The sequence below is a fragment of the Culex pipiens genome, chromosome 1, assembly GCF_016801865.2.
Source record: "Culex pipiens pallens isolate TS chromosome 1, TS_CPP_V2, whole genome shotgun sequence".
Lineage (NCBI taxonomy): Eukaryota > Metazoa > Arthropoda > Insecta > Diptera > Culicidae > Culex > Culex pipiens.
The window spans coordinates 39,080,316-39,104,302 of record NC_068937.1 but is presented as its reverse complement, the minus strand read 5'-3'; the positions used below and the strand labels follow the sequence as shown (position 1 = coordinate 39,104,302).

At 36.5% G+C, this 23,987-nt stretch overlaps 2 protein-coding genes across 2 annotated transcripts in view; both read right to left on the bottom strand.

Annotated features, from left to right (window-relative positions):
* Positions 1-23,987, bottom strand: part of LOC120418633 (uncharacterized) — a 187,981-nt gene that overhangs the window by 147,598 nt on the left and 16,396 nt on the right. The window contains exon 2 of the mRNA XM_052709796.1: positions 23,038-23,303. The gene's annotated coding sequence lies outside the window, so the exon portion shown is untranslated. The remainder of the gene's footprint in view (positions 1-23,037; positions 23,304-23,987) is intronic.
* Positions 15,802-18,004, bottom strand: LOC120418801 (uncharacterized). The gene is made up of 2 exons (XM_039581329.2): positions 17,731-18,004; positions 15,802-17,681 (listed from the first exon to the last, which is right to left on the bottom strand). The coding sequence occupies exon 2, from the start codon at positions 17,592-17,594 to the stop codon at positions 16,284-16,286; it is 1,311 nt and encodes a 436-aa protein (XP_039437263.1). The 5' UTR covers positions 17,595-17,681; positions 17,731-18,004; the 3' UTR covers positions 15,802-16,283.

The window sequence follows — 23,987 nt, the reverse complement described above, 5'->3', positions numbered from 1 at the left end:
ACGGACAGAAATGCCCACCAGGTGACTCTGTGGTGGGAGCCTGTTATTACTGGTTCATTAAAAAGTTAATTTACGGGCATGTTGGCGGGAAAGTGCGAGTCTTTGTTAAAGTTTTGAATAAAAGAACAAAGATTTCATGAAATTTGCTGATGAAAATTTAAACATCCGCCTGTCTATGTTCGCGAAATTCTCCGATTACAAACGGGCAGACTGCTTTCCGGATTTTTGATGTTTGCCGGTGAAAACCGGCTCTGAAATTGCTGGTTTTCCACGAAAAGGGGAACCACATTTTGGGAGTGGGGAGAGCTAATTTCCGAAAAGTACGAAACTCGTTCCGGACCTCCGGAAGGTTAAAACGTGTTCTTGGTTTGAGTGGGCTCGTCTGGGCTCATAATGTGGAACTTTTCCAGCGTCAGAAATGAGGGGATTTGCGTTTTCAAGCGAAAGCTTTACGGGAAGGTTTGCTGCAGCGAGTGGCTAATTTACCCTAATAAGCATTCCGCGGAATGTTTGGAATTGTTTGGGGGGAAATTATGGAGCTGTTGGAATAGAAAATATATCTGATGCGTTCGCTGGAAGTTTCTTCAATTTCAAGGAGGTTCTAGTTTATTTCAAATAGGGGAACTATACCCTTTCTCAGCCTATTTCTATTATCGGCCTATCAGCACTTTGATCATGAATTACAGCTTAAATAAAATGTTTTTGACTGTTCCAAAGTAATCAATATCTCAAATAAAAGTGAGCAAACAACTCATCATTGTTCATACATCTGAAAATGTTGATTTAATAGCGGAAAACGGCAAAAGTGATGAGAATTGGTCGAACGGCTTAGAGTGATTAGAATGGGTATATTTCCCCTACATACTACAAAAAACAGAAAACATAAAAACCACACACTCACGTTCACTTCACAATGGGATCCCATCTACCTTTCACAACAAGCCAACCGCGTAAAATATTGTAGTTGGTCAAACCAAAACTCAACACAATGTCACATTCAGTTACAAGCACACACATCAACTGCTTCTCCCCGTCACAATCCACGGTTGGGCGTTTTGTCCGTTACATGCACACTAGGGTGGCAACATTCTTCGAAGAATTTTGGCTTTGCAGAATTGTTTTGTAAAACTTTAAGCCGTAAAGCGTTCCGAGTTAATCCTTGTCTAACTTAATTTAATCGAATCAAACACAAGTGCCGGTCTGAAGAAAGCAACCTGAAATAACTTGTAGTAAGATCCCTGGAAATCTGTCAAACTCATTCAAACGGCCTAAAGCTGCCTGAAATAAATTAACCACCACCATTCAAACGGCCAGACCTACTGCGTTGAATTAGCCGCCGAGAGCATTCTATGAACGGAACACATTTTACAGAATCTACAAGGGATGGAGGATGCGTGGACATACCGTAAACAAACGCTCTGCTTTCCAGTTGATCTTGGAAAGTTATTCTCTAATCTAATGTGAGGGACACTTTTGTATGAATACATTTTGTTTTACCATTATTGGCTATTATTTGAAACAAAATCATTCAATCATGTCACCCTAACCCCACACTAACCCAAGTTGCATCGCAGTGTAATTGTTCAGTGGTCGCTATTTATATGACGTGATTCTGTCACTTGCAGTGCCGCCGCATTCGTTGTTGCAACAACCTTTGTTTTTGGTCCAAACATTGAACAACACAACATAACATTGTATAACGCTCCCCACTTTGGGGTTTTTCCCCACTTTGGGGTTTTTTCCTTGTAGATGTGCGGTTAAATTATCTATTTTTCTTAAATAACTTTTCATATTTGTAGTTCGTTGTTATTTTTTTGTCAATTTTGTGTGTTAAATTATTACTTGCATTAAGATGGAATGGGAAGACGATAATGCTGATTTTACCTGCGGCCTCTGTAATAAATTAGAAACTGATCAACATAAGCTACTAATCTGCATGTACTGCTTTGCAGCAGTTCACCTTGAATGCAAAGGCATAAGAGGCATGGCTGTTAGTCGTATTAGGAAAAATCCTTACTTCTGCTCAACAAAATGTTCCGAAATATACAAAAAAATTATTGAAATGCAACAAAATGATAAATCTTTTTTTTCATCAATCAGTAATAAATTAAACGCTACAGTGGCAAGTGTTGTATCTGATCAAATGCAGGAAGTTAAAAGTGAGGTGAAAACAATTACTAGTGCGGTTGAAGCTTCACAAAATTTCCTATCAGAGAAGTTTGATAAAATTGCGTCTGATTTCACTGATCTAAAAACTGAAAATGAAAAATTAAAACTTGAATTAAAACATGTTAAACACTCACATTCCTCTCTTTCGGCAATTGTCAACAAACTTGAAATGAACTTTGACAAAGTGAACAGGCAATCGGTTTCGAGTAATGTTGTTATTCTTGGAATGCCTTCATTAGCCAGTGAAAATGTGTCTGATCTAGTTCTAAAAACTTTCAAGCAAATTGGTGCCAATTTAACCCCTGATTCAATTGCATCTGCGTCTCGGTTTTACACTCGAGGGAGCACTAAAGATAATAAAAATAGAAACACTTTTATTCCTATCAGAGTTATTCTTAAAGACTCAGCTATGAAAGATTTTGTTTTAGATAAAAAGGCTGAATTTGGACAACTGGTTTCAACATCAATTGACAAATCTTTGGTTATAAATGGAAATGGGTCGAAAATTGCAATTCGTGAAGAACTTACAGCTTTTTCACAAAATCTCTTAAAAGAAATGCGTGAATCTCAAAATATGCTGAACATTAAATATGTCTGGCCTGGTCGCAATGGTGCGATCCTGGTTAAAAAAGATGATGATGCAAAAGTGGAAAAAATTTCAAATCGCGACGACCTTATTCGTATTATAGCTTTATACAAGAATAATGATAACGATGAAGAAATCAAATCCCCAAAGCGTAAAAAGGACAAAAAAAAGGCTTAATATTTTTATCAGTGAAGAATTTGATTTTGATTATTTTTCGCAATGTTTGAAAACGTAGAAAATTTCTTTCATGACAATTTTAGTGATTTTAATAGTAGCTATGTAAGTAACAATCATTCTTTAAAAATTTTTCAGTGGAACGTACGGGGAATTAATAACTTATCTAAATTTGATGAAATTCTACATATTATCGATAAAATGCACACCGAAATTGATATTTTTGTAATCGGCGAAACTTTGCTGAAGCGTGAAAATTGTAATCTTTATGAAATACCTAATTATAAAGCAGTTTTTTCCTGTAGGGAAGATTCAAGCGGTGGTCTAGCGGTGTATGTTAACAAAAATCTTAAAAACAAAGTAATACAAAATTTTCATGTAAATGGTTTTCATCACATTCATATCGAAATAAATCTTAAGGGTCATTATTATGATGTTCATGGCATTTATCGGCCTCCTAGTTATGATTTCAATGTTTTTAGTGACTATTTGGAAAATATTATGAACTCAACTAAACCTAACCATTTTTGCTTGATTACTGGTGATATTAACGTCCCAGTCAATCATGCCAATTTGAATACAGTCACGAAATACAAAATGTTACTAGAATCATTTAGTTTTATAACTACAAACACATACGCAACCAGACCAGCCAGTGCCAATATACTTGATCATGTGATTTCTAAACTGAATGACGTTAGCCGGATTAGAAATGATACAATTGATTTTCCGGGTATCAGCGACCACATACCAATTATTTCTACTTTCAAAACGAGAACAGCTAAGGAACCTGTGGTGCTATCTAAAAAAATTGTAAATCATTACCAACTTAATCGAGAGTTCACAATTTTTTTGAATAATATAGATATTGTCGTCGACGTTGAATCAACTTTACAATCCATTTCTACCACTTATAATTCATTACTTGAACGTTTTTCAAAAATTGTTTACAAAAAAGTTAATTTGAAGGGAACTGCTTGTCCGTGGATGACCTTAGATCTCTGGACATTAATAAGAATTAAAGAAAATTACTTGCAACGAGTTAAACGAAATCCTTTAGATCAGCATCTTTGCGAAATGCTTTCTTATGTCACTAAAAAGCTGGACTCATCGAAAGCTCAAACTAAAAAAAAATATTTTGAAAATTTATTAACAAATACGCCTCACTCAAAACTATGGAAAAATATTCGATCAATATTTGGTCACTCTACTAGTCGGGAAAAAATTACACTTATAAATAACGGCAATGAAATAACAAATAATGTGGAAGTTTGCAATGTTTTTAATAATTTCTTTTCTAGTATTGGACAAAATTTGGCAAATAATATTCCTGCGTCTAATGTCTGTCCACTTCGTAATGTTCAACGAGTAAGTGAGTCCGTATTTCTTCGGCCCTCCTCGGTAAATGAAGTTATATTATTAATACAAAATTTGAAAAATAAGAAAAGTAGTGGACCTGACAAAATTCCAGCAGCTGTTCTTAAAATGAATGCTGTAGCCTTTGCAAAAATTTTATCTCAAATTTTTAATTTAATTGTTCAAACAGGTTCTTATCCAGACTGCCTGAAAATTGCAAAAGTTGTCCCAATTTACAAATCTGGTGATGCTTGGGATTGTAATAATTATCGCCCAATTTCTACGTTGTCAGTTTTTAATAAAATTTTAGAAAAAATGCTAGTGTCTAGACTGATTGATTTTTTTAACAAACATGATGTTTTTTATAAATTCCAGTATGGGTTTAGACAAGGGTCTAGCACTCAAACAGCTGTGATTGAACTAGTAGATGAGGTTGTGAAAGGAATTGATAAAGGGAAATTTGTTGGTGGTCTTTTTTTAGATTTGAAGAAGGCGTTTGATACGCTCAATCACAACATTTTACTTAACAAACTAGAATGTTATGGTATCAGAGGTGTTGCTAATGAAGTAATCAAAAGTTATTTGACAAATAGAAAACAATTTGTTCACATTGAAGGTGAGTGTAGCTCTCTATCTCCCATCAACGTTGGTGTACCACAAGGTAGTAACATTGGGCCATTATTATTCTTATTGTTTATTAATGATCTGGGTAGATTGAAACTTAATGGAAATGCAAGACTTTTTGCGGATGATACTGCGTTATTTTATCCTCACAATGACATTCACACAATAATATCACTCATGGAAAAAGATCTTCGAATTTTGAATGAATATTTTAATGCAAACTTATTGTCGCTTAATGCTTCCAAAACGAAATATATGATATTCAAATCTATTAGAAAAATTGTGCCCGATCACGATCAAGTTAGGCTTGGTTGTAACATAATTGAAAAAGTGTATTGTTTTAAATACTTGGGAATTCTATTTGATCCTGTGTTGTCCTGGATTAACCACATTAACTTAATTGAAAAACGTGTTTCGTCGTACATTGGAATTTTGTGGAGGGTAAGGCTATTTGTTCCATCAAAAACGCTGTTAACATATTATTATGCCTACATCCACTCTCAAATAAATTACCTAATTTCTGTATGGGGACATACCGCTAGTTCTCATTTATTAAAGTTACAAACCTTACAAAACCGATGCCTGAAAATTATTTTCAAAAAACCAATACTTTATTCAACTCATGAACTTTACTCTGATAATTGTCATAACATATTACCACTAGCCTTTCTCTGTGAAAAACAGACATTACTTTTTGTCCATGATGTACTTAACAATCCTATGTTTCACCACACCATAGAATTTACAAATTCGAATCTGTCACGAAGAACCCGCCAATCGAATAACATTCTAAGCATTAGAGCAGTTACAACACGTGGCCAAAAACGAATCAAGTTTACAGGACCTACGCTATATAATTCACTTCCAAGCAATTTGCAATTAGTAAATAACCGCTCCACTTTTAATGCAAAAATCAAAGAATATTTTAAACAAAAACTCAACGAACTATTTAATTCATCAATTTAGTTTTAAGTAATCACTCGTCAATGTTAGCTTTTAAATAATAAATTTTAATTTCGTGGATCCCTTAAAAGGAAGACTCTTCCACTGGGATACCATCCTTGTAGTTTAACTCACCGCACATCTAATTAGTCCTTGGCTCAATTTTTATTTTCAATTTTCTTGTTTATGTGTGTACGAGCTAAGGATAGTTTGCGTCCACTACCAGGAAGTTCCTAGAGCTTTTTGGTGTGGGGGAGTGTGGTGGGCCATTAAAAAAAAAAAATTAAAAAAAAAAAAAACGCAACGCTGGGTTGGCCTAAATCCAAGCCCTGTGTGACACGGTGGAAAATTGTTCTGGAATGATATTAGAATACGATGAATATCTTTGATATTATTGTAGTGATGGTGATCCAATAAAATGACAAGCTCCGAGATTTTGACTAAAAGAATAACCTTTAAAAAAATAAAAATATCATCTTAACGGGGGTTTTCATTAGTACGTTTCGTAGTTTTACATGTAAACCATGTAAACTTTTGAGGGATTGATTTTTTCGATTTAAATAGAATTTCAATTACCCAAATAAGTTGAAAAGTTGTTGAAGAGTTGTCGAAACTAATCATCGTTATGCATTTCAGATTTTTTTCATCTTTAAGGTTAATAAAAATATTAAATTTTGCACAAAAAACATGTAATAATTCAACAGAATTTTAAAAATTAAAAAAAATACCAAAACTAATAAGTACCTATGAAAATTTTGTGAAACTCGTGCTTGTATGTGTGCATGGTGTAGGTGTGGTGTGGTGTGTCTGCTTGCCAATTTGATCGTTTGACGCACGACAACAATATTGTAGCTCGCGATATAGAGAGAATCCCGAGTGTCGAATGGTTTGCGTGATTGAAATTAAAACGGAGACCAGTTGTGTGCGAGTCCTTTTGATTTGATGACAGCCAGGCAGGTGTCGGGGTGAATGGATTGTGGAGATTTGGTGAAACTATCATACGTGTAAATTGAATTAAACTGATTTGATTCAGTTAAAGGTGCACTCAGAGAAAAAAATTGAGAAAAATTGCAAAAATTCAATAATGATTTTTAAAATTATTTTCAACTAAGAAGCTTTTTGTCAATTTGAGTCAAAATCAGTGTGTTATTGATTTGAAAAAGAGTTACATTTTTATTTCTGCAAGTTTAATATTTTATGCTGCTCCACAGCTACTTCAATGCAACGTCAATGTCCACATTTAATGCTTAGTTCCCGGGAAGTTTGAAAACATCATCAACAACAAAACTGTGATGATCACACTTCTGGTAGCATACAAAAAAGCTGTGGATAGCAAAAATATTGACACCGTTCCACGCCGGCACGCTCAGCTTGGATTCTATTATCCTTGCGACGAGTAGTGATGGCGAAGGACGACCCACAACGACCAACCCAACCCGTTTACGCGGAAGTCTGGTCCTGCTGGATGCTTCCTGGGAAATGGGCTTGCTGAACGTTGTCAAGCGAACTGACGGCAAAGGGATTGATGTCCAACGACAGAGAACGAGAGTGGACTCTGAGTTGACTTTAAGAGCAGTGTTGATTTGAGTTCGTTTTATATCTGAACAGTCTTTGGCCTCAAAGAGCAACACCAGTCCAAAATTGTGACACCTGGTGACGAGTACTGGAAGCTTCCAACTTGCATGCAAGTTACTTTACATACAAGCTACTATGCTGTTTTCGCGTTAACATTAGTAATTACTTTGCTGAGTGGAATCGTAACGGTTTGCATTCTTCTGGAATTTCGCTTCAACAATTTTCAAAAATATTTTCAAACTGATGAATTACCAACACTGTCCAACCTCATCCGCGACCTGAAACCCATCCAAAAACCAGACTCCAAAGCGTCAAATCACAACACCCGAGAATCATTCCGCGGCGTTTGATTATCCTCACCGAACCAGCGAACCGAATCAAACACGACAAATATGGTGCTGATGGCACATGTATGTGTGCCCTTCTGCTGTGCCGGTCGTGTACGTGTGACGGGACCGGGATTTTTGTTTCGAGCCCTCGAACGAAACGAAATTGAAGGATTTGGGTGACACGGCGGCTATTGGCAGCGATGCAACGACGACGACGAGTCCCGTCGACGGGTTTCGAATGGATTTTTGTTTTTGCTTTGTTTTGGCGGATTGGGAAAAGCTTTCCGTGGGAAATTGAAAATGTCCTAGCCTGTGCAATCACCGTGGCAACGTGGTTGAAGAAGGGATCGGATGAGAGCGTAGAATTGGGACAGTGATCCTGAGGTGATGAAGCGTTGAATTTTGTTTAAGTTTTGAAACTTGTTTTCGATTGTCAAAAAAAAATTGTCGTCAGATTTTTAGCAACTTTCAGCAAAATTATCCAAATTTTGCTTCAGATTACTTATCATTTTTACATTTTTTTCAAAGTATATTTCACTTTTAATTTCAATATTGTACGATCAGTTCCTAGCTGGACTCGGTCGCTGAAAACGACCGGCCGCTCAACGACTGACGAAATAGGCGGCGGGCCAGATGCGGGCATATAAATGTCAAAATCTCTTCCCCCCTCACTTCGTCTCACCATCCAGCTGCAGCTTTGTTGACAAACAAACGGAGCACGCGGTCGCATGATGGCAGCATCGAGCCAGAATTAGGGGTGATCATGTGATTAAAAATTTAATTTTTTTTTTAAGAAAAATAATATTTTTCCGACCGAATAAAAAAATTGCGAGCATGTTCAAACAATTGTTCCTGATGTCGGAGAAGTGATAAAAAAGCAAAATTTTAATCCATATTTTTTCTACAAATTGATTCTTTCCACTCCAACTGGGAACCCCTAAGTCTATCCACGACCGTTTCCAATGACCGTGAGAAGATGCCAGAAAATCCAGCTACGAACTAAATCCACAATACTGACTTATGATCAAGAATCCGAGTTGCAACATAGTTTAAAAATCTGTTATTTTGGAATGTTGAATAATACCTCTTTTATGATTTAATTTTACCTCAGTTTAGACTGAAAAGTGACATTACATCAGAAAATTGGTAAAATACACATTTTCAGAGGTAAAATAACACATGTTTTCTGATATTAAAGATGTACCCCTACCCAGATGTAATATTACCATGATATTTTTTACAGTGTACTCACATTTTTAACATTTAAATGGTAACATTGACCTACAAAAACATTACAAAAATAACAACAAATTCTGCATGCAAACTTTGTAGAGATTTCTGTTTAAATATAAACAAAAGTTTACGTGTTTCTGGGGACCTCAAAATTCATGCTTCTCTTCAAGTTGAGCCTGTGCAGAAATTTCGTTGGTCGTTGTAATGAGTTGAGAATTTGGTCTCAAAGGGACTTTTTTTTTGTAAAAATGGACACTAGATTTATTGTGGCACAAAAAAATACCTTTCACCAAATAGGATATTTTTTTAATTTACCTACAATCATTTTCTTTTTCTCACTGTGCGAGATTGTGCGATATTGCTTGAAAGAAAAATTCAGCGTTCTTCTCAAATCTCCAGTAACCAAAAATAGGCCAATATTATTTTAAATCGTGTTTTTTGTAATTTCTACCATCAAACAATGACAGCATATGAGTGATATGAGAGATCCACTCGAATTTTGAGGTTAAACCCATCTCTTTCTATCTAATTTTTATAAACGAAACTATGTTTTAAAAGCTCTAAATGTATTAGAGAAAAAGATTTAATGCTGAAACCAGTATCCAAATCCCAAGTGTACGTACAAATATTACGAAATTAACTATAAAATACTTAAAACGATCATGATTAAGCTACAATTAAAAACTTTAAAAAATCTAAGAATTTTTAAATACTTGATTTTTTTTGTTTTGGATGATTTGAATACCATTAAAAATTGATTTACCTCCAAATATTATGTGCAAATGGAAAAATTAGTGGCTTGTTCAGTTCTACCCGAGCATGGGTAAATAACAAGGAAAATGCGTAATAATACCTTTCCCTGGTATCAATACCAAATTTTGGTATTCATGGACCCTTTATAATTTGTCTTAAGGATTATGCAAGAGCAAAACGTGCTATCATACCAATTTAAGGGATTGTTTTGATATTTTTGTAGAATTTGTCAATGGTCAAACACCACATTTTGGTATTCTTTTGGTATTACAGTGTTTTATCAATTTTTTCTGAAACTATGAGAAAATTTTGACCAATTTTGACAAAAAAAATAATTTTGCGCTAAAATGATGTCTCAAAGTGAATGCTTTCATTGAAAACCGAAAATTTCAAACTTGATTTCAAACATTTTTGATATACCCCCTAAAAAAATGACTTGAAATTGTGAAAAAAATTTCAAGTCAGAATGTCACATTTTGGTATTATTTTGGTATTTAAATGATTCATCAAATTCCTCTGAAACTATGAGAATTTTTTTTATAAATTTTGATGAGATAATTATTTTGGGCTAAAATGACTTGAAGCCCAAAAATGTTAAAGCTGATTTTTATTTTTTTTATGTACCCACTAAGATTTAAAAAAAAAAGTTGAAATTTCTCTAAGTTGGTATAACCAAATACTTTGAAAAACGAGTTAATCGACAGATTATTGATTTTTTTTTAATTTCAATCCAGTTTCATTTTAATAACACTTATTTTTCAATCCTGTTATTTTTTTGAATCTTCAAGAACTTCAAGCACAGGCCGTTCATCAATTACAAATGCATTCGATGTGGTGAAGAATATCACTAAGAACAACATGGAATCATCAGGTGAGTAGATTTGGCGGTTGCATATGGATCATTTCCGTTTTTTCACTAACTGCAACTGTTGCACTAAAAATGGTATGAAAATACCAAATTATGGTATTTCTTATGCAAATACCAGTGACCAAAATGTGCTCTTGGTTGCACAGTAATAGATGGTAAAAACCATGAAATCAAACCAAAATCATGTATGTGGAAGACCACAGAAATACCAAAATATGATTTTCCAAGGGCGCGGGAATACCTAAAAATAAAACCATGGCAATAACAAGTTTTGGTATTCAAGTAATGTTCAAAAATCCAGAAGGCCTGAACTTGGTATTGAATTGGTTTTATTTTGAGGTATTATTTTACCTTTGGAATACCATGGATTGGTATTGGTGTGCCCTTCCACATACAAGACTTTGGTATGATTTCATGGTATTTTACCATCTATTACTGGGCAACCAAGGGCACATTTTGGTCCCTGTTATTTGCCCAGGTAATACCAAAATTTGGTATTCCCGTGTTATTTACCCCTGCTCGGGTATAGAAGACAATAACATTTGTTTTTGGAAGCCTGTTGGCACTGTTCTTAATTCTAATAAAAGGGCTGAAAAATAAGGTTTCAATGTAATTCTATGATGTGCTTCATATGTGTTTGATATTTATGTACACAAACAAATTGTGAAATTTCCCTATATCACCATAATTGTTCATTTTACAAGTAAATTGAGTTTTATTAGGGTATCCAAATTATACGACTCACTATTTTTTAAGTGCAGCGATTTTGAATAAAGCAGGGATAGACATTTTTCGTTAATAAGATAAAAACATTTAGAAAAAAATTGGCAGATTATTTAACACATTCAACTGCCCATACCCAGAAGAAACTAAAGTTTTCTCAGTTCTAAACAAACAAATAAGATCAATTAAAAATCTAAATTAGGAAAAAATACAAATCAATATTTTCATCAAGTAGAATAAAATTGAAACTCCCATAGTAATTCCTGTGAATCATTCCAAATTGTTTAAAAACAGACTTTTAGAACCTTTTTTTTAAATCAACAACATATTTTTTCTATTTTAGGTAAAATGTCATTCATGAGCAATTCTCTACCAAAACCGGAAATGGATTTTATTTGTATTTTTTGATTTGGCTCAAACTTTGTGGGGACCTTCCCTACGACCAAATAAGTTATTTTGTGTCATTGGTTCACCCATACAAGTCTCCATACAATTTTGGCTGCTGTCCATACAAAAATGGTTTGTAAATATTCAAACAGCTGTATTTTTTGAGTGAATTTTCTGATCATATTGGTGTCTTCGGCAAAGTTGTAGGTATTGTTGAGGACTTTTGAGAAAAAAAGGTACACGAAAAAAAATGTTAGCAGATTTTTTAATCAACTTTTTTTTCACTAAAACTCAATTTCCCAAAATACGCATTTTATTATTTTCGAGATTTTTTGACATGTTTTAGGGGACAACAATCCGCAACTTTTGAGCCAAATTTAATTTTGCTTTAAAAAAATAATGTCATACTTGTTTTTGCATAAAACTTCGATTTAAAAAAAACACGATTTATTCAAAAATCCATAACTCAGCGGCAGATTTTTTGACCATGTTTCTCAATGGCTCAAAAGTTGCGGGTTTTTGTCCCCTAAAACATGTCAAAAAATCTCGAAAATAAAAAAAATACGTATTTTGAGAAATTGAGTTTAAGTGAAAAAAAAGCTTATTAAAAAATCTGCATTTTTCCGTGTACCTATTTTTTTCCTCAAAAGTCCTCAACAATACCTACAACTTTGCGGAAGACACCAAATTGATCAGAAAATTCACTCAAAAGTTACAGCTGTTTGAATATTTACATATCATTTTTGTATGGACAGCAGCCAAAATTGTATGGAGACTTGTATGGGTGAAACAATTACGCAAAAAAGCTTATTTAGTCATGGCCCCCACAAAGTTTCAGTCAAATAAAAAAATACAAAAAATAAAAATGGTCGAAATCAGCCAAATTCGTAGAGAGTTGCTCTCATGGGAAAAAAATGATAAACCACAAAAGTCTAATTACTGTTTTGCTCTACCGTATAGAACAATTCACCGAAGCATTTGCATTTTTTTTTTGTTTTTTTTTTTATGTGTACTTTTTTATGGCCAAATAAGTTATTTTGCATAATTGGTTCATCCATTCAAGTTTTCGTACAATTTGGCAAATGCCCATTCAAAATTCACAATTTTTTTATTTTGAGAACAGATTTTCCGATCGATTTGGAGTCTTTGGAAAAGTTTTAGATGTTGCTTAGAACTCCTCAGAAAAATGTTTTTACTTCAGAAAGAAAACTCTTTTTTTCAATTCGACTTTTCACACAAAAAATTGCGCAACATTTACAATTTAGGAAAACTAACTCATTTTTGGATATATATTAGGGTGGTCCAAATCCGGACTTTTTTGGGGCTACCCCCGGAAATCAAAGATTGACCCATCACTAGGCTAAATTCCAAATTTGAGCTCATTCTGACCACGGGAACCCCTCCCTCCAATCGCTTAAAGTTTGTATGGGAAAAATCGTCAAAATGTATGGAGAAAAGCAACTGTTTTACTTTTTTACCTGTGGAAGGCGCTATAATTATCCGATTCTTACCATTTCTAAAATGTAGAACCTTCATTAAATTTAGAACAACTTTCCCGAAGACACCATATTTTTAGGATTTTTTCCCGCGAAGTTATTAGCGCCCAAAACTGACCATTTTTGCGCGGCTAGCTGTAAGGGGCTACCTAACAACGATGTTTAATTCCAATTCGTACACGCACGTGCTCTCTTCTCTCTCAGGTTCAAACTCTCTCACGAGCTTGCTCGCCTGCCTGCCTGCCTGTTTACCTACAAGCGCGCGCTGTTTCTCTGCTTGGACTTTTGTCGTCGTCGTCGTTTTCGTTTGCTATTCGCTGCGCTGCGTTCTTTCCATGTTTATTATAATTTTCAACTAAAAAAGCAGAATTGTTTTGAGATATTAAATTTAATGTAATATGTGATCAACAAAACGAAAAAAAAACACAACAATAGATATCATAATATAAGAGCGTGTGAGAGAGAATACAAATTTGATGAATTAGTTCATCCATGAATCGTCATCTGTTCTGATCCAAACCTAATTGCAAACGTTTTGGATTTTAATTTATCTGCTTTTGTTACAATAAATACCATCCAGTTTTTTTAGATAAAAAGGAAGGAATTTTCTTTAGATTTTTTTTAAAGCTGAATCCAAATGAGTATCTTAAAGGAAGGCCGCAACTGCAAGATCTGAAGGTAGTTAATGATTGTGCAGAAAGAGACGATTGTGCAGAAGAGAATCGAAAAATTCACAGGTAAATTGACAAAAAATGATAAACAGTTGCAATATTTGTTGCAGGTGGTCTAGGAACAAAGAAAGAAATTTCCAGAAAGAATAAAAAAAATAATTTTAGAGAGTATCAATGAAAATTTGCAGCAATAATTGTGAAATTGCCTTGATTTGTTCTGATTTGTACTAAAGTATATTTTTGTTAAAGCAAACTACTTAAAGGAACAACGTTGGTATTACCTGAAGATTTTTATTAAGTAATTGAAACATTATCATGTTTCTTTAACAAATACGAAAAACTGCGTTTAATGCTTGGAAAAACAAACAAACCATGTTCTCATGACATTTGCTGTAATTTTTAATTGAGCCTAAGCTGTCTTTTCTTTGAACTATTTTTTTCAGCGCTTTTTTTTATTTTTTACATAATTTAAGAATTTATATGCTAAATATATCTCAAAACAATCCTGCTTTTTTAGTTGAAAATTATAATAAACATGTCAAGAACGCAGCGCAGCGGATAGCAAACGAAAACGACGACGACGACAAAAGTCCAAGCAGAGAAACAGCGCGCGCTTGTTGGTAAACAGGCAGGCAGGCAGGCAGGCGAGCAAGCTCGTGAGAGAGTTTGAACCTGAGAGAGAGCACGTGCGTGTACGAATTGGAATTAAACATCGTTGTTAGGTAGCCCCTTACAGCTAGCCGCGCAAAAATGGTCAGTTTTGGGCGCTAATAACTTCGAGGGAAAAAATCCTAAAAATATGGTGTCTTCGGGAAAGTTGTTCTAAATTTAATGAAGGTTCTACATTTGAGAAATGGTAAGAATCGGATAATTATGGCGCCTTCCACAGGTAAAAAAGTAAAACAGTTGCTTTTCTCCATACATTTTGACGATTTTTCCCATACAAACTTTAAGCGATTGGAGGGAGGGGTTCCCGTGGTCAGAATGAGCTCAAATTTGGAATTTAGCCTAGTGATGGGTTAATCTTTGATTTCAGGGGGTAGCCCCAAAAAAGTCCGGATTTGGACCACCCTAATATATATATATATATATATATATATATATATATATATATATATATATATATATATATTTATATGTTTGAGATGACATAAAATTCCATCTTTTGAGCAATGATACAAGAGCAATTCTCTCATATTTTGGTCATTCGATTTTTTTTTTGTATTTTTTAATTCGACTAAAACTTTTTGGGTGCCTTCGGTATGCCCAAAGAAGCCATTTTGCATCATTAGTTTGTCCATATAATTTTCCATACAAATTTGGCAGTTGGCCATACAAAATGATGTATGAAAATTCAAAAATCTGTATCTTTTGAAGGATTTTTTTTTTATCGATTTGGTGTCTTCGGCAAAGTTGTGTATGGATATGAACCACACTGAAAAAAAATGATACACGGTAAAAAAAAATTTGGTGATTTTTTTATATAACTTTTTGTCACTAAAACTTGATTTGCAAAAAAACACTATTTTATTTTTTTTTGTTTTTTGATATGTTTTAGAGGACATCAAATGCCAACTGTTGCGACGGAGCGCGTCCGAAGCAGCCCCTTGTTCTGCGTCAGTGTCAGTGTTTGTGTATTGTTTGACTGGTGCCCGTGCTGTCGCTTAGAATTGAATAAAGAAATCAAAACAATCTGAGCAAGCGGGAGCACGGGCGCAGCTGGACAGGTCAGCTGCGAAAAGACACCAAATCTGTGAGTAATTGTAATGTTGTGAACTGTTAAATGTTATTAATAAGAAAATATACATTTTCAGTTTTGAAGCATGAGGAAAATAATGAGTTTTATTTTACTCTGCTATCGAAAACGGTGCCCGCGATGAGCATCCTCCCGCCTGTCTCAATGTTGAGAAGGATTTGTTGCCGCCAATTAAGCAGAATCACCGCAGTTTTGTGGTTATCAGCTAAAAGCTACAAATATTTATTAGCATGTATTTTATGTATAAATTAATGATCTTACAATCGGTTGTCCTGGTCCAACAATATCCCACCAAAATCGTCAAATTGCCAGGTTGTGTTCTTTCGTGTACTAGTTGTTTCCTTATGAACGGTACGCGCGAAAATAGCCAGCAAATTTAATAAAATAAAGCGTTTGCTGCTGGTTTCCCTCTAATTCGTTCTGTCACACAGAACAACAACAGTCAAGAACTTACAATTGTATAGTAAATCACGGACAATAACCTCAGACACACGAGGGGAGTTTTTCGCACATCTTTGCAAAGTGGAATCGGCACTTCTCGTCGCAACATTCCCCCTTCCGTACAACTGGTTAGGCGAGTCCGGTCCAGTTTTACCCTAACTCGTCCTGTGAGAGAAAGCTGCCGATGTCTTCCTCGATTCCTATGCGATCCAGACGTTTATCAACTTGGTCCTGGAACATGCTTGAATCCTTGCATGCTGCATCTGCGCAGAAAGCTCTGGCACATCGTTGCACTGCATACCACGCCTCTCGTCCCGGGTCGAGCCTCGGCTACGCCAGGTTGTCTTGGTTGACGTTCTCACATCCCGGAAGTAGACGATCGTCGTGCGCTGATGTTTTGTGCCACCTTCACTTTCAGGAAACAGTCCATTGAAGACAAAACACAGAAACCTGCTAACCCTCCGGCTTCTTAACAGCTTCCTCGTCCTCCAGTGCTGGTAACACTCCGCCGTACCTCCGACGAGTATCCTTCTAACACACTGGTGGTTGGTGGCTGCTAATCCCGACGATTGGTTTTCCGCATTGTCGTCTTGTTTGAACTTTTCCTTCATACGCGCAGAGTGCTGCACGAAGTGGTTCCTGCGTTGCCCAGTTTCCGATCTCCGCCACTGAGCAAGCCTTTGGCGAACCCGAGCAGAACAGCCTGTGACGCAGGATGTCAGATTTTCACAGGTGAAGTACGCTGGAAAAGGTGAGCACGTTTGCGCTCGATCAGCCTCCTCCTCATTCGCCTTCAGCGCCTTCTCCGTAGAGTGCACCCTGATAAAATCCGCATCATCCGTTACGTCTGCCGCTTGCTTCGCTGATCGCACCTGCCTCGCCGCGTGGCGCGTATGGTCGGATGTCACGTAACCGAACTGCACCAACTTCGAATAGATCCCTTCGATGTTTCTCAAAATTCTCCAACCGTGTTGATGAACATTTCGCGCGCTGTTTTGTCCATAGTACGACTGCATTTTTCCCTTCGTCGGTTCATTCACATTTTGCTCGATCGTCCTCGTATTCAACGGCATTGGAAACGAACCTTCTGTCCTAACGTTCTTTCGCCACAGGTCTTCACACTTGGGATGAATACAAACAAAGCTGTGTGAGTAGAAGATTTCGTTCCATGCCCCAATCCCGAGTGACTTTCCGCGAGCGCTGATGATTCCACATTCGACTTTCGCATGCCGGTAGCACACTTCCTGCTGCTCTTGTACACCAGGTTTCCCCAGCTGCCAAACAACCCGTCCGCGGCCACTATCCCTGGATGTAGCGTCGGTTGGTGAGGGCTTCCCTCGCTGCTTGCTGGTTCCAAACTTCTCTGGGCACTGTCGAGTATCAGCATATGGTTCTGGAAGTGTCATTCTGCCGTGGGTCCGTGGGCGTTCGCCGTGCCTCTCCGGCCGGCATCGACTACAGCTGAATGCGTCACAAATCTGGCAACTTTGTCCACTGCTTGTGAACGGCATCACGGACGATTCTTTTAGAATGTTGAGAAGGATTTGTTGCCGCCAATTAAGCAGAATCACCGCAGTTTTGTGGTTATCAGCTAAAAGCTACAAATATTTATTAGCATGTATTTTATGTATAAATTAATGATCTTACAATCGGTTGTCCTGGTCCAACAATATCCCACCAAAATCGTCAAATTGCCAGGTTGTGTTCTTTCGTGTACTAGTTGTTTCCTTATGAACGGTACGCGCGAAAATAGCCAGCAAATTTAATAAAATAAAGCGTTTGCTGCTGGTTTCCCTCTAATTCGTTCTGTCACACAGAACAACAACAGTCAAGAACTTACAATTGTATAGTAAATCACGGACAATAACCTCAGACACACGAGGGGAGTTTTTCGCACATCTTTGCAAAGTGGAATCGGCACTTCTCGTCGCAACACCAACTTTTCAGAAATTTCCAGGTTGTGTAAAAAATCTTTGAGCCGCAAAATTTTTTTAATTTCAGTTTTTGATGTTAAATCAAATTTGCAATCAAAAAGTTCTCTAGTGAAATTTTGGTATAGTGCACCGTTTTCAAGTTAAATCCATTTTAAGGTGACTTTTTTGAAAATAGTCGAAGTTTTTATTTTTTTTAAATTAGTGCACATGTTTGCCTACTTTTGAAAAAAATATTTTTGAAAAGCTGAGAAAATTCTCTATATTTTGCACTTTGGAACTTTGTTGATAAAACCCTTAGTTGCTGAGATATTGCCATGCAAAGGTTTAAAAACAGGAAAATTGAATTTTTCTAAGTCCCACCCAAACAACACACCATTTTCCAATGTCGATATCTCAGCAACTAATGGTCCAATTTTCAATGTTAAAATATGAAACATTCGTGAAATTTTCCGATCTTTTCGAAAAAAATATTTTCAATAGTTTTAAACCAAGGCTAACATTTCAAAAGGGCCAAACATTCAATATTACGCCCTCTAAAACATATCAAAAAATAAAAAAATATAAAAATATTGTTTTTTTTGCAAATCAATTTTTAGTGACAAAAAAATAAAATAAAAGATCACCAATTTTTTTACCTATTTTTATTTTTTTTCAGTGTAGTCCTTATCCATACCTACAACTTTGCCGAAGACACCAAATCGATCAAAACAATCCTTCAAAAGATACAGATATTTGAATTTTCATACATAATTTTTGTATGGCCAGCTTCCAAATTTGTATGGAAAATTATAAGGACAAACTAATGATGCAAAATGGCTTCTTTGGGCATACCGAAGGCACCAAAAAATTTCAGTCGGAATAAAAAATAAAAAATTAAAATTTAAGAAAAAAGATCGATCGCTGCTCACAAGCGATTTGAAAAAAATCTTATTTTTGGAAAACATTATTAAAAACTGAACAAAAATTGACTTTATTTTTACTTGTAAAATCAAATTTGTAATCGAAAGTAAATTTCGATATCGTGCACAATTATTGAGTTATTAAAACTAAAAATTATTGATGTTTTACTGATAACGTCACTTTTTTACCAGAGAAAGTCGTGGCCAAGCTTGACCATCTCTGGAAATATTTAGACATCATGACAAATTTATTTAAACAAATTTTACTACGCTGCTCCTGTTCGCATAAATATTCCAAATAATGTTTCATCACTTTTGAGTTAATGCTGCAGTTTTGTTTAAAATCGTGTGCTCTTTCATAAAAAAAACGTTACTTAATCCACCTTTAGGTGGTTGGTGCCTTCCTCACATTCATAAAGTCAATACATTCAGTAAAAATAGCAACATTCCCTTAACATGCATGTTTTACAAATCAACTTTATTACGAATTTCTTTTGATAGGGTTCGCAGACCTTCAATTTTTCTGGCTCATCGGCAAAAAAAACCATTCCAACGATAGTTCGCATGGAAGATTCAGACAATATTTTTATCACAATATCTGAAATCCGACCTGGGGGGAGGTGTCCACGTGCTTCCATCCCGCCAGTCCATATGTATGGCATTAGTGTTGTGTTCACTGTATTTGATATTTTGTGAACCACACCATATGCTGTACTCGACAGATATGGACTGGTTCCCGGCCGGGCTGATGGGTCTCGCAGCTGGCTAGTTGAACGTACCTGTTAGAACATCAAATCATGATGTTTTATCCTTTTGTTTCCTTAGTAACAGTAGCATAGTTAGTTCAGCAAGGGAAGCAATAGTTTGATCCGTTCAGCTGTTGAAGCAATTTCTTTCGATTCAAACTTGTGTTGAACATTGTTGGACTACCTAGACTACTGATCAAAGGAAACAAACACGAGGGTACAAAGGGATAAGCTCCCCCCGGATGGGGCTAAATTGTGGAACGCTCCCAGTGAGTTTTGCTGAGCTGCTTTGGACATATTAGGTAATAGTAGTATAAAAATAGTTTAAGCTCGGTATTAATTCACTGGGAGGTCGTGTGGAAATTCCCGTGCTTGTGAAGTTCTGTTTCTGTGTCACTGTTGTGTTAGCTAGTAACATGTTCGACATTACACTACGAATCAGCAGTGATTAGTTATGCGGAATTCTCCAAGTACGGGAACACGACGAAAATTAGACGACCCGAAGAAATAGTGAATGTGATAGTGAAAGCAAAATAAATAATGTGTCTATAAAGAATCATGAAGTGAACTATTTATGTTTAATATTATATTACACTTGACATCTGAGTTGAAACTCACTATCAGAATCTAATGTTTTCTTGTGTTCTCTTTTGTTCTTTTCGTTTCAAACTGAATGAGCGAGCATCTAACTTGCTACGCAGCCGCAGGATACAACAGACGACGACGGAGCGTCAAACTAACACCAGCTGTGATCAATACCACGCCGACTGACAAAGATTGATACCAAGCTTGGTGTTCACGGCTAGATGTCCAACCGAGAGACCTCCAAGGTCGCAGGGAAGTATTAATTAGTATCGCCTTTTTATGTTTGATCCTTTTGTTAATACAAATTCCTTTGCAGATACAAACCACTTTAAAAGTATGCCTCGCGGCCTGCTTTGATCTTTTGCTTATTCTATCCGCTTTCTACCCCCAATGTGTCCTGCACTGGGGGTGCCTGGGGTAACTTCGAGTTGACCTGGGCCGCCCGAGGAATTATGTCGTAGGTGGCTCATGTACTGGTTCACTCACCTCTCCTCGCGGCAAGGTTTTCCGTAGGTCTACACTCGAACATGCAACATGGGACAGCATGAATCTTCAGCTGAAGCCGGACGAATGTATTCCGAAATGACAGAATTACAGAATATCTGAAATCCGACCTCTAAAATGTGTATAAATAACACTTAAGTGCTAATAACTTTTGAAAGGGGTGGCAGATCCTCGATGTATTAGGCTCATTTGAAAGGTATTTCGATTGTCTAACTAACGACAGGTCGCATGATGGACCCGGACATCATTTTTACTGAAATATCTGAGATCCGGCCTCCAAAAAGTGTATAAATATCACTTAAGTGCCAATAACTTTTGATAGGGTTGTCAGATCCTTGATGTTTTAGGCTCATTTGAAAGGTCTTTCGATTGTCTAACTAACGACAGGTCGCATGATGGACCCGGACATCATTTTTACTAAAATATTTGAGATCCGGCCTCCAAAAAGTGTATAAATAACACTTAAGTGCCAATAACTTTTGATAGGGTTGTCAGATCCTTGATGTTTTAGGCTCATTTGAAAGGTCTTTCGATTATCTAACTAACGATGGGTTGCATGATGGACCCGGACATCATTATCATTGAAATATCTGAGATCCGGCCTCCAAAAAGTGTATAAATAACACTTAAGTACTAATAACTTTTGATAGGGTTGTCAGATCTTCAATGTTTTGGGCTCATTGGAAAGGTATTTTTAATACCTTTCTGAAAATGTATAACATGATAGGGTTTCTTGCAAAAACCACCCTTTTTACAATCTTCCGGACATACGCCGAAATCGTTTTTTTTAGCATAACTTTTGAAGTACTTAACTAAACTTGCTGATTTTAAATAGAGACCTATGGGACCCCAAGACGGATCGAATGAGACTACTACGGTCAAAATCCGTTCATCCAGTCCGGAGATAATCGAGTGACAATTTTTTTGTCCACCCACCTACACACATCCACACAGACATTTGCTCAGAACATGATTCTGAGTCGATAGGTATACGTGAAGGTGGGTCTACAAGGTCGAATTAAGAAGTTCATTTTCCGAGTGATTTTATAGCCTTTCCTCAGTAAGGTGAGGAAGGCAAAACCAAAAATATCCTGTATTTCTGCTCTGCCTGATTTTCCTTTTTCTCAGTTTGCTGTTTTTGCATATGGGCCATTTTTTTAATATGCAGCACATAAACTAATATCAGGCTTGGCCGAATGGTTAAGCTGTCCGCTAAGTAAGCGGAAGATCATTGGTTCAATTCCCGTCTGCTTCCAACCTTCCATGGGATGGGGAAGTAAAACGTAAAACGCCACTTTGAATTTTTCAAATATAGATAGACAGGGCCGAATGGTTTTTTCTCCAAAGCTTGTATAGAGAATTAGTGCTGTTCGGTTTTCCTACATATTTCCCTTTGAGTCGAGCCTGCGCAGTCCTTTTTGTCATTTTTTGTACGTCAGTGTACTTTTAAAATAAATGGGACATTCAAAACCAAAGCTGACTTATGTTTAAAAAAATATTGGTAAAAATACTTTAGTGAAGTTCTTCCTAGTAGGATTCCACAACCCCAAGATGCCTCTACTGCACCAAGGCCTGCCTGCAACCCCCAATATTGAACCCTCGAGGGCGTGTTATTTGTGGCCAAACGACGGTGTTTGTGTGTGAGTGTGACGAACGAACCTCTTCACTCCTAATTTCAACGGATGAACCAATGGCCCGTAAACTGGGACTGGAGGCTTGGCTTGGCACCAAACCAGAACCTGGCCGGGTTGCACTCGCAAAGCCGATGCAATTTTAATTAACCTCTTTTGGGGTTGGGCGGGCGATGGCGAGGGCTCGTTTTCCATTTCAGCCCCATTTTTCATTTAAATCCACGTCAAAGATCGCTCCCTCGTTTTCCCGCCCCAGTTCAGGGAGGAGCGGGGATGGTTGGACGAAGGGGGTGAAATTATTTATTCAACGGCTGATGTCAGTTGAAGCGAGTAAAAGGATGCATTTTGAATGCATCACATGCATACGGGAGGGACCTCGTCGGGAAACATGACACGAGCAATTTTTTTATGTTTTTTTTTTCTCCCATCCCATTAAGAGTGGTTTGGTTTACCGGAAAATTTTGGTCTGAATTGTGAATGAGGTCGCTCTGCGAGATGGTGAGCTTTCGTATTTCAGTTGATGTCCAATATTTTTAATTGGTTTTATTTTTAATTTTTCAACTATTTTTTTATGCGATTAACACTCTTTCGTTTAATATCATGTCTAAATGCTAAAAAAACATAATTTTAAAAGAAAACAAAAATTTGAACTCACCAACTAATTCAATCGCTTCTCATGGGATGGCTCGTCGTACCGACGATCGATGCTTACACCATCCACGGCGGGCTGAACCAGAAAATCGCAGCAGGGATTCTCCTTCACGCGGGGGTGGTATTCCTTCGAGTCCCAGCTGGCTACTTCCGATCCGTTGATCGTAGCACCACTTTTGCACTGGCTGAGGCTGAGGAGGGGGGAGGGCCCTCACCACCTCACGCACTCACTCACACCTTCTCACTTGCTCTCAAACAGCACTTGACAACCTGTGAAAAATTACAACGCACACACACAAACCCTCTTGAGAGATGGGTAGGGAGGGGGAGAGGAGAGGGCGGGAATTTCCTCCCTCTGGGGACACTCTTTTCCACTTGAGAGGATTTCTTCTTTTTTATCTTCTTTTTCGAAATAAACCCAACGCGAAATGAAAGGGTTTTACTTTTTTCGTGTTTCGTTTTCCGTTTTTTCAAAAGTGGTGATTTTTCCTTTTGTTACAGAGCAAAAAATATTTTCACCACTTTTTGCTTGTTGATTTGTCCCTCAATGCATCTTTCTTGTGGGGGAAAGTCTTTGATTGTGTTATAAATAGTATTTTTTAAGTCTTGTTTCTTGTTTCTTGTTTCTTGTTTCTTGTTTCTTGTTTCTTGTTTCTTGTTTCTTGTTTCTTGTTTCTTGTTTCTTGTTTCTTGTTTCTTGTTTCTTGTTTCTTGTTTCTTGTTTCTTGTTTCTTGTTTCTTGTTTCTTGTTTCTTGTTTCTTGTTTCTTGTTTCTTGTTTCTTGTTTCTTGTTTCTTGTTTCTTGTTTCTTGTTTCTTGTTTCTTGTTTCTTGTTTCTTGTTTCTTGTTTCTTGTTTCTTGTTTCTTGTTTCTTGTTTCTTGTTTCTTGTTTCTTGTTTCTTGTTTCTTGTTTCTTGTTTCTTGTTTCTTGTTTCTTGTTTCTTGTTTCTTGTT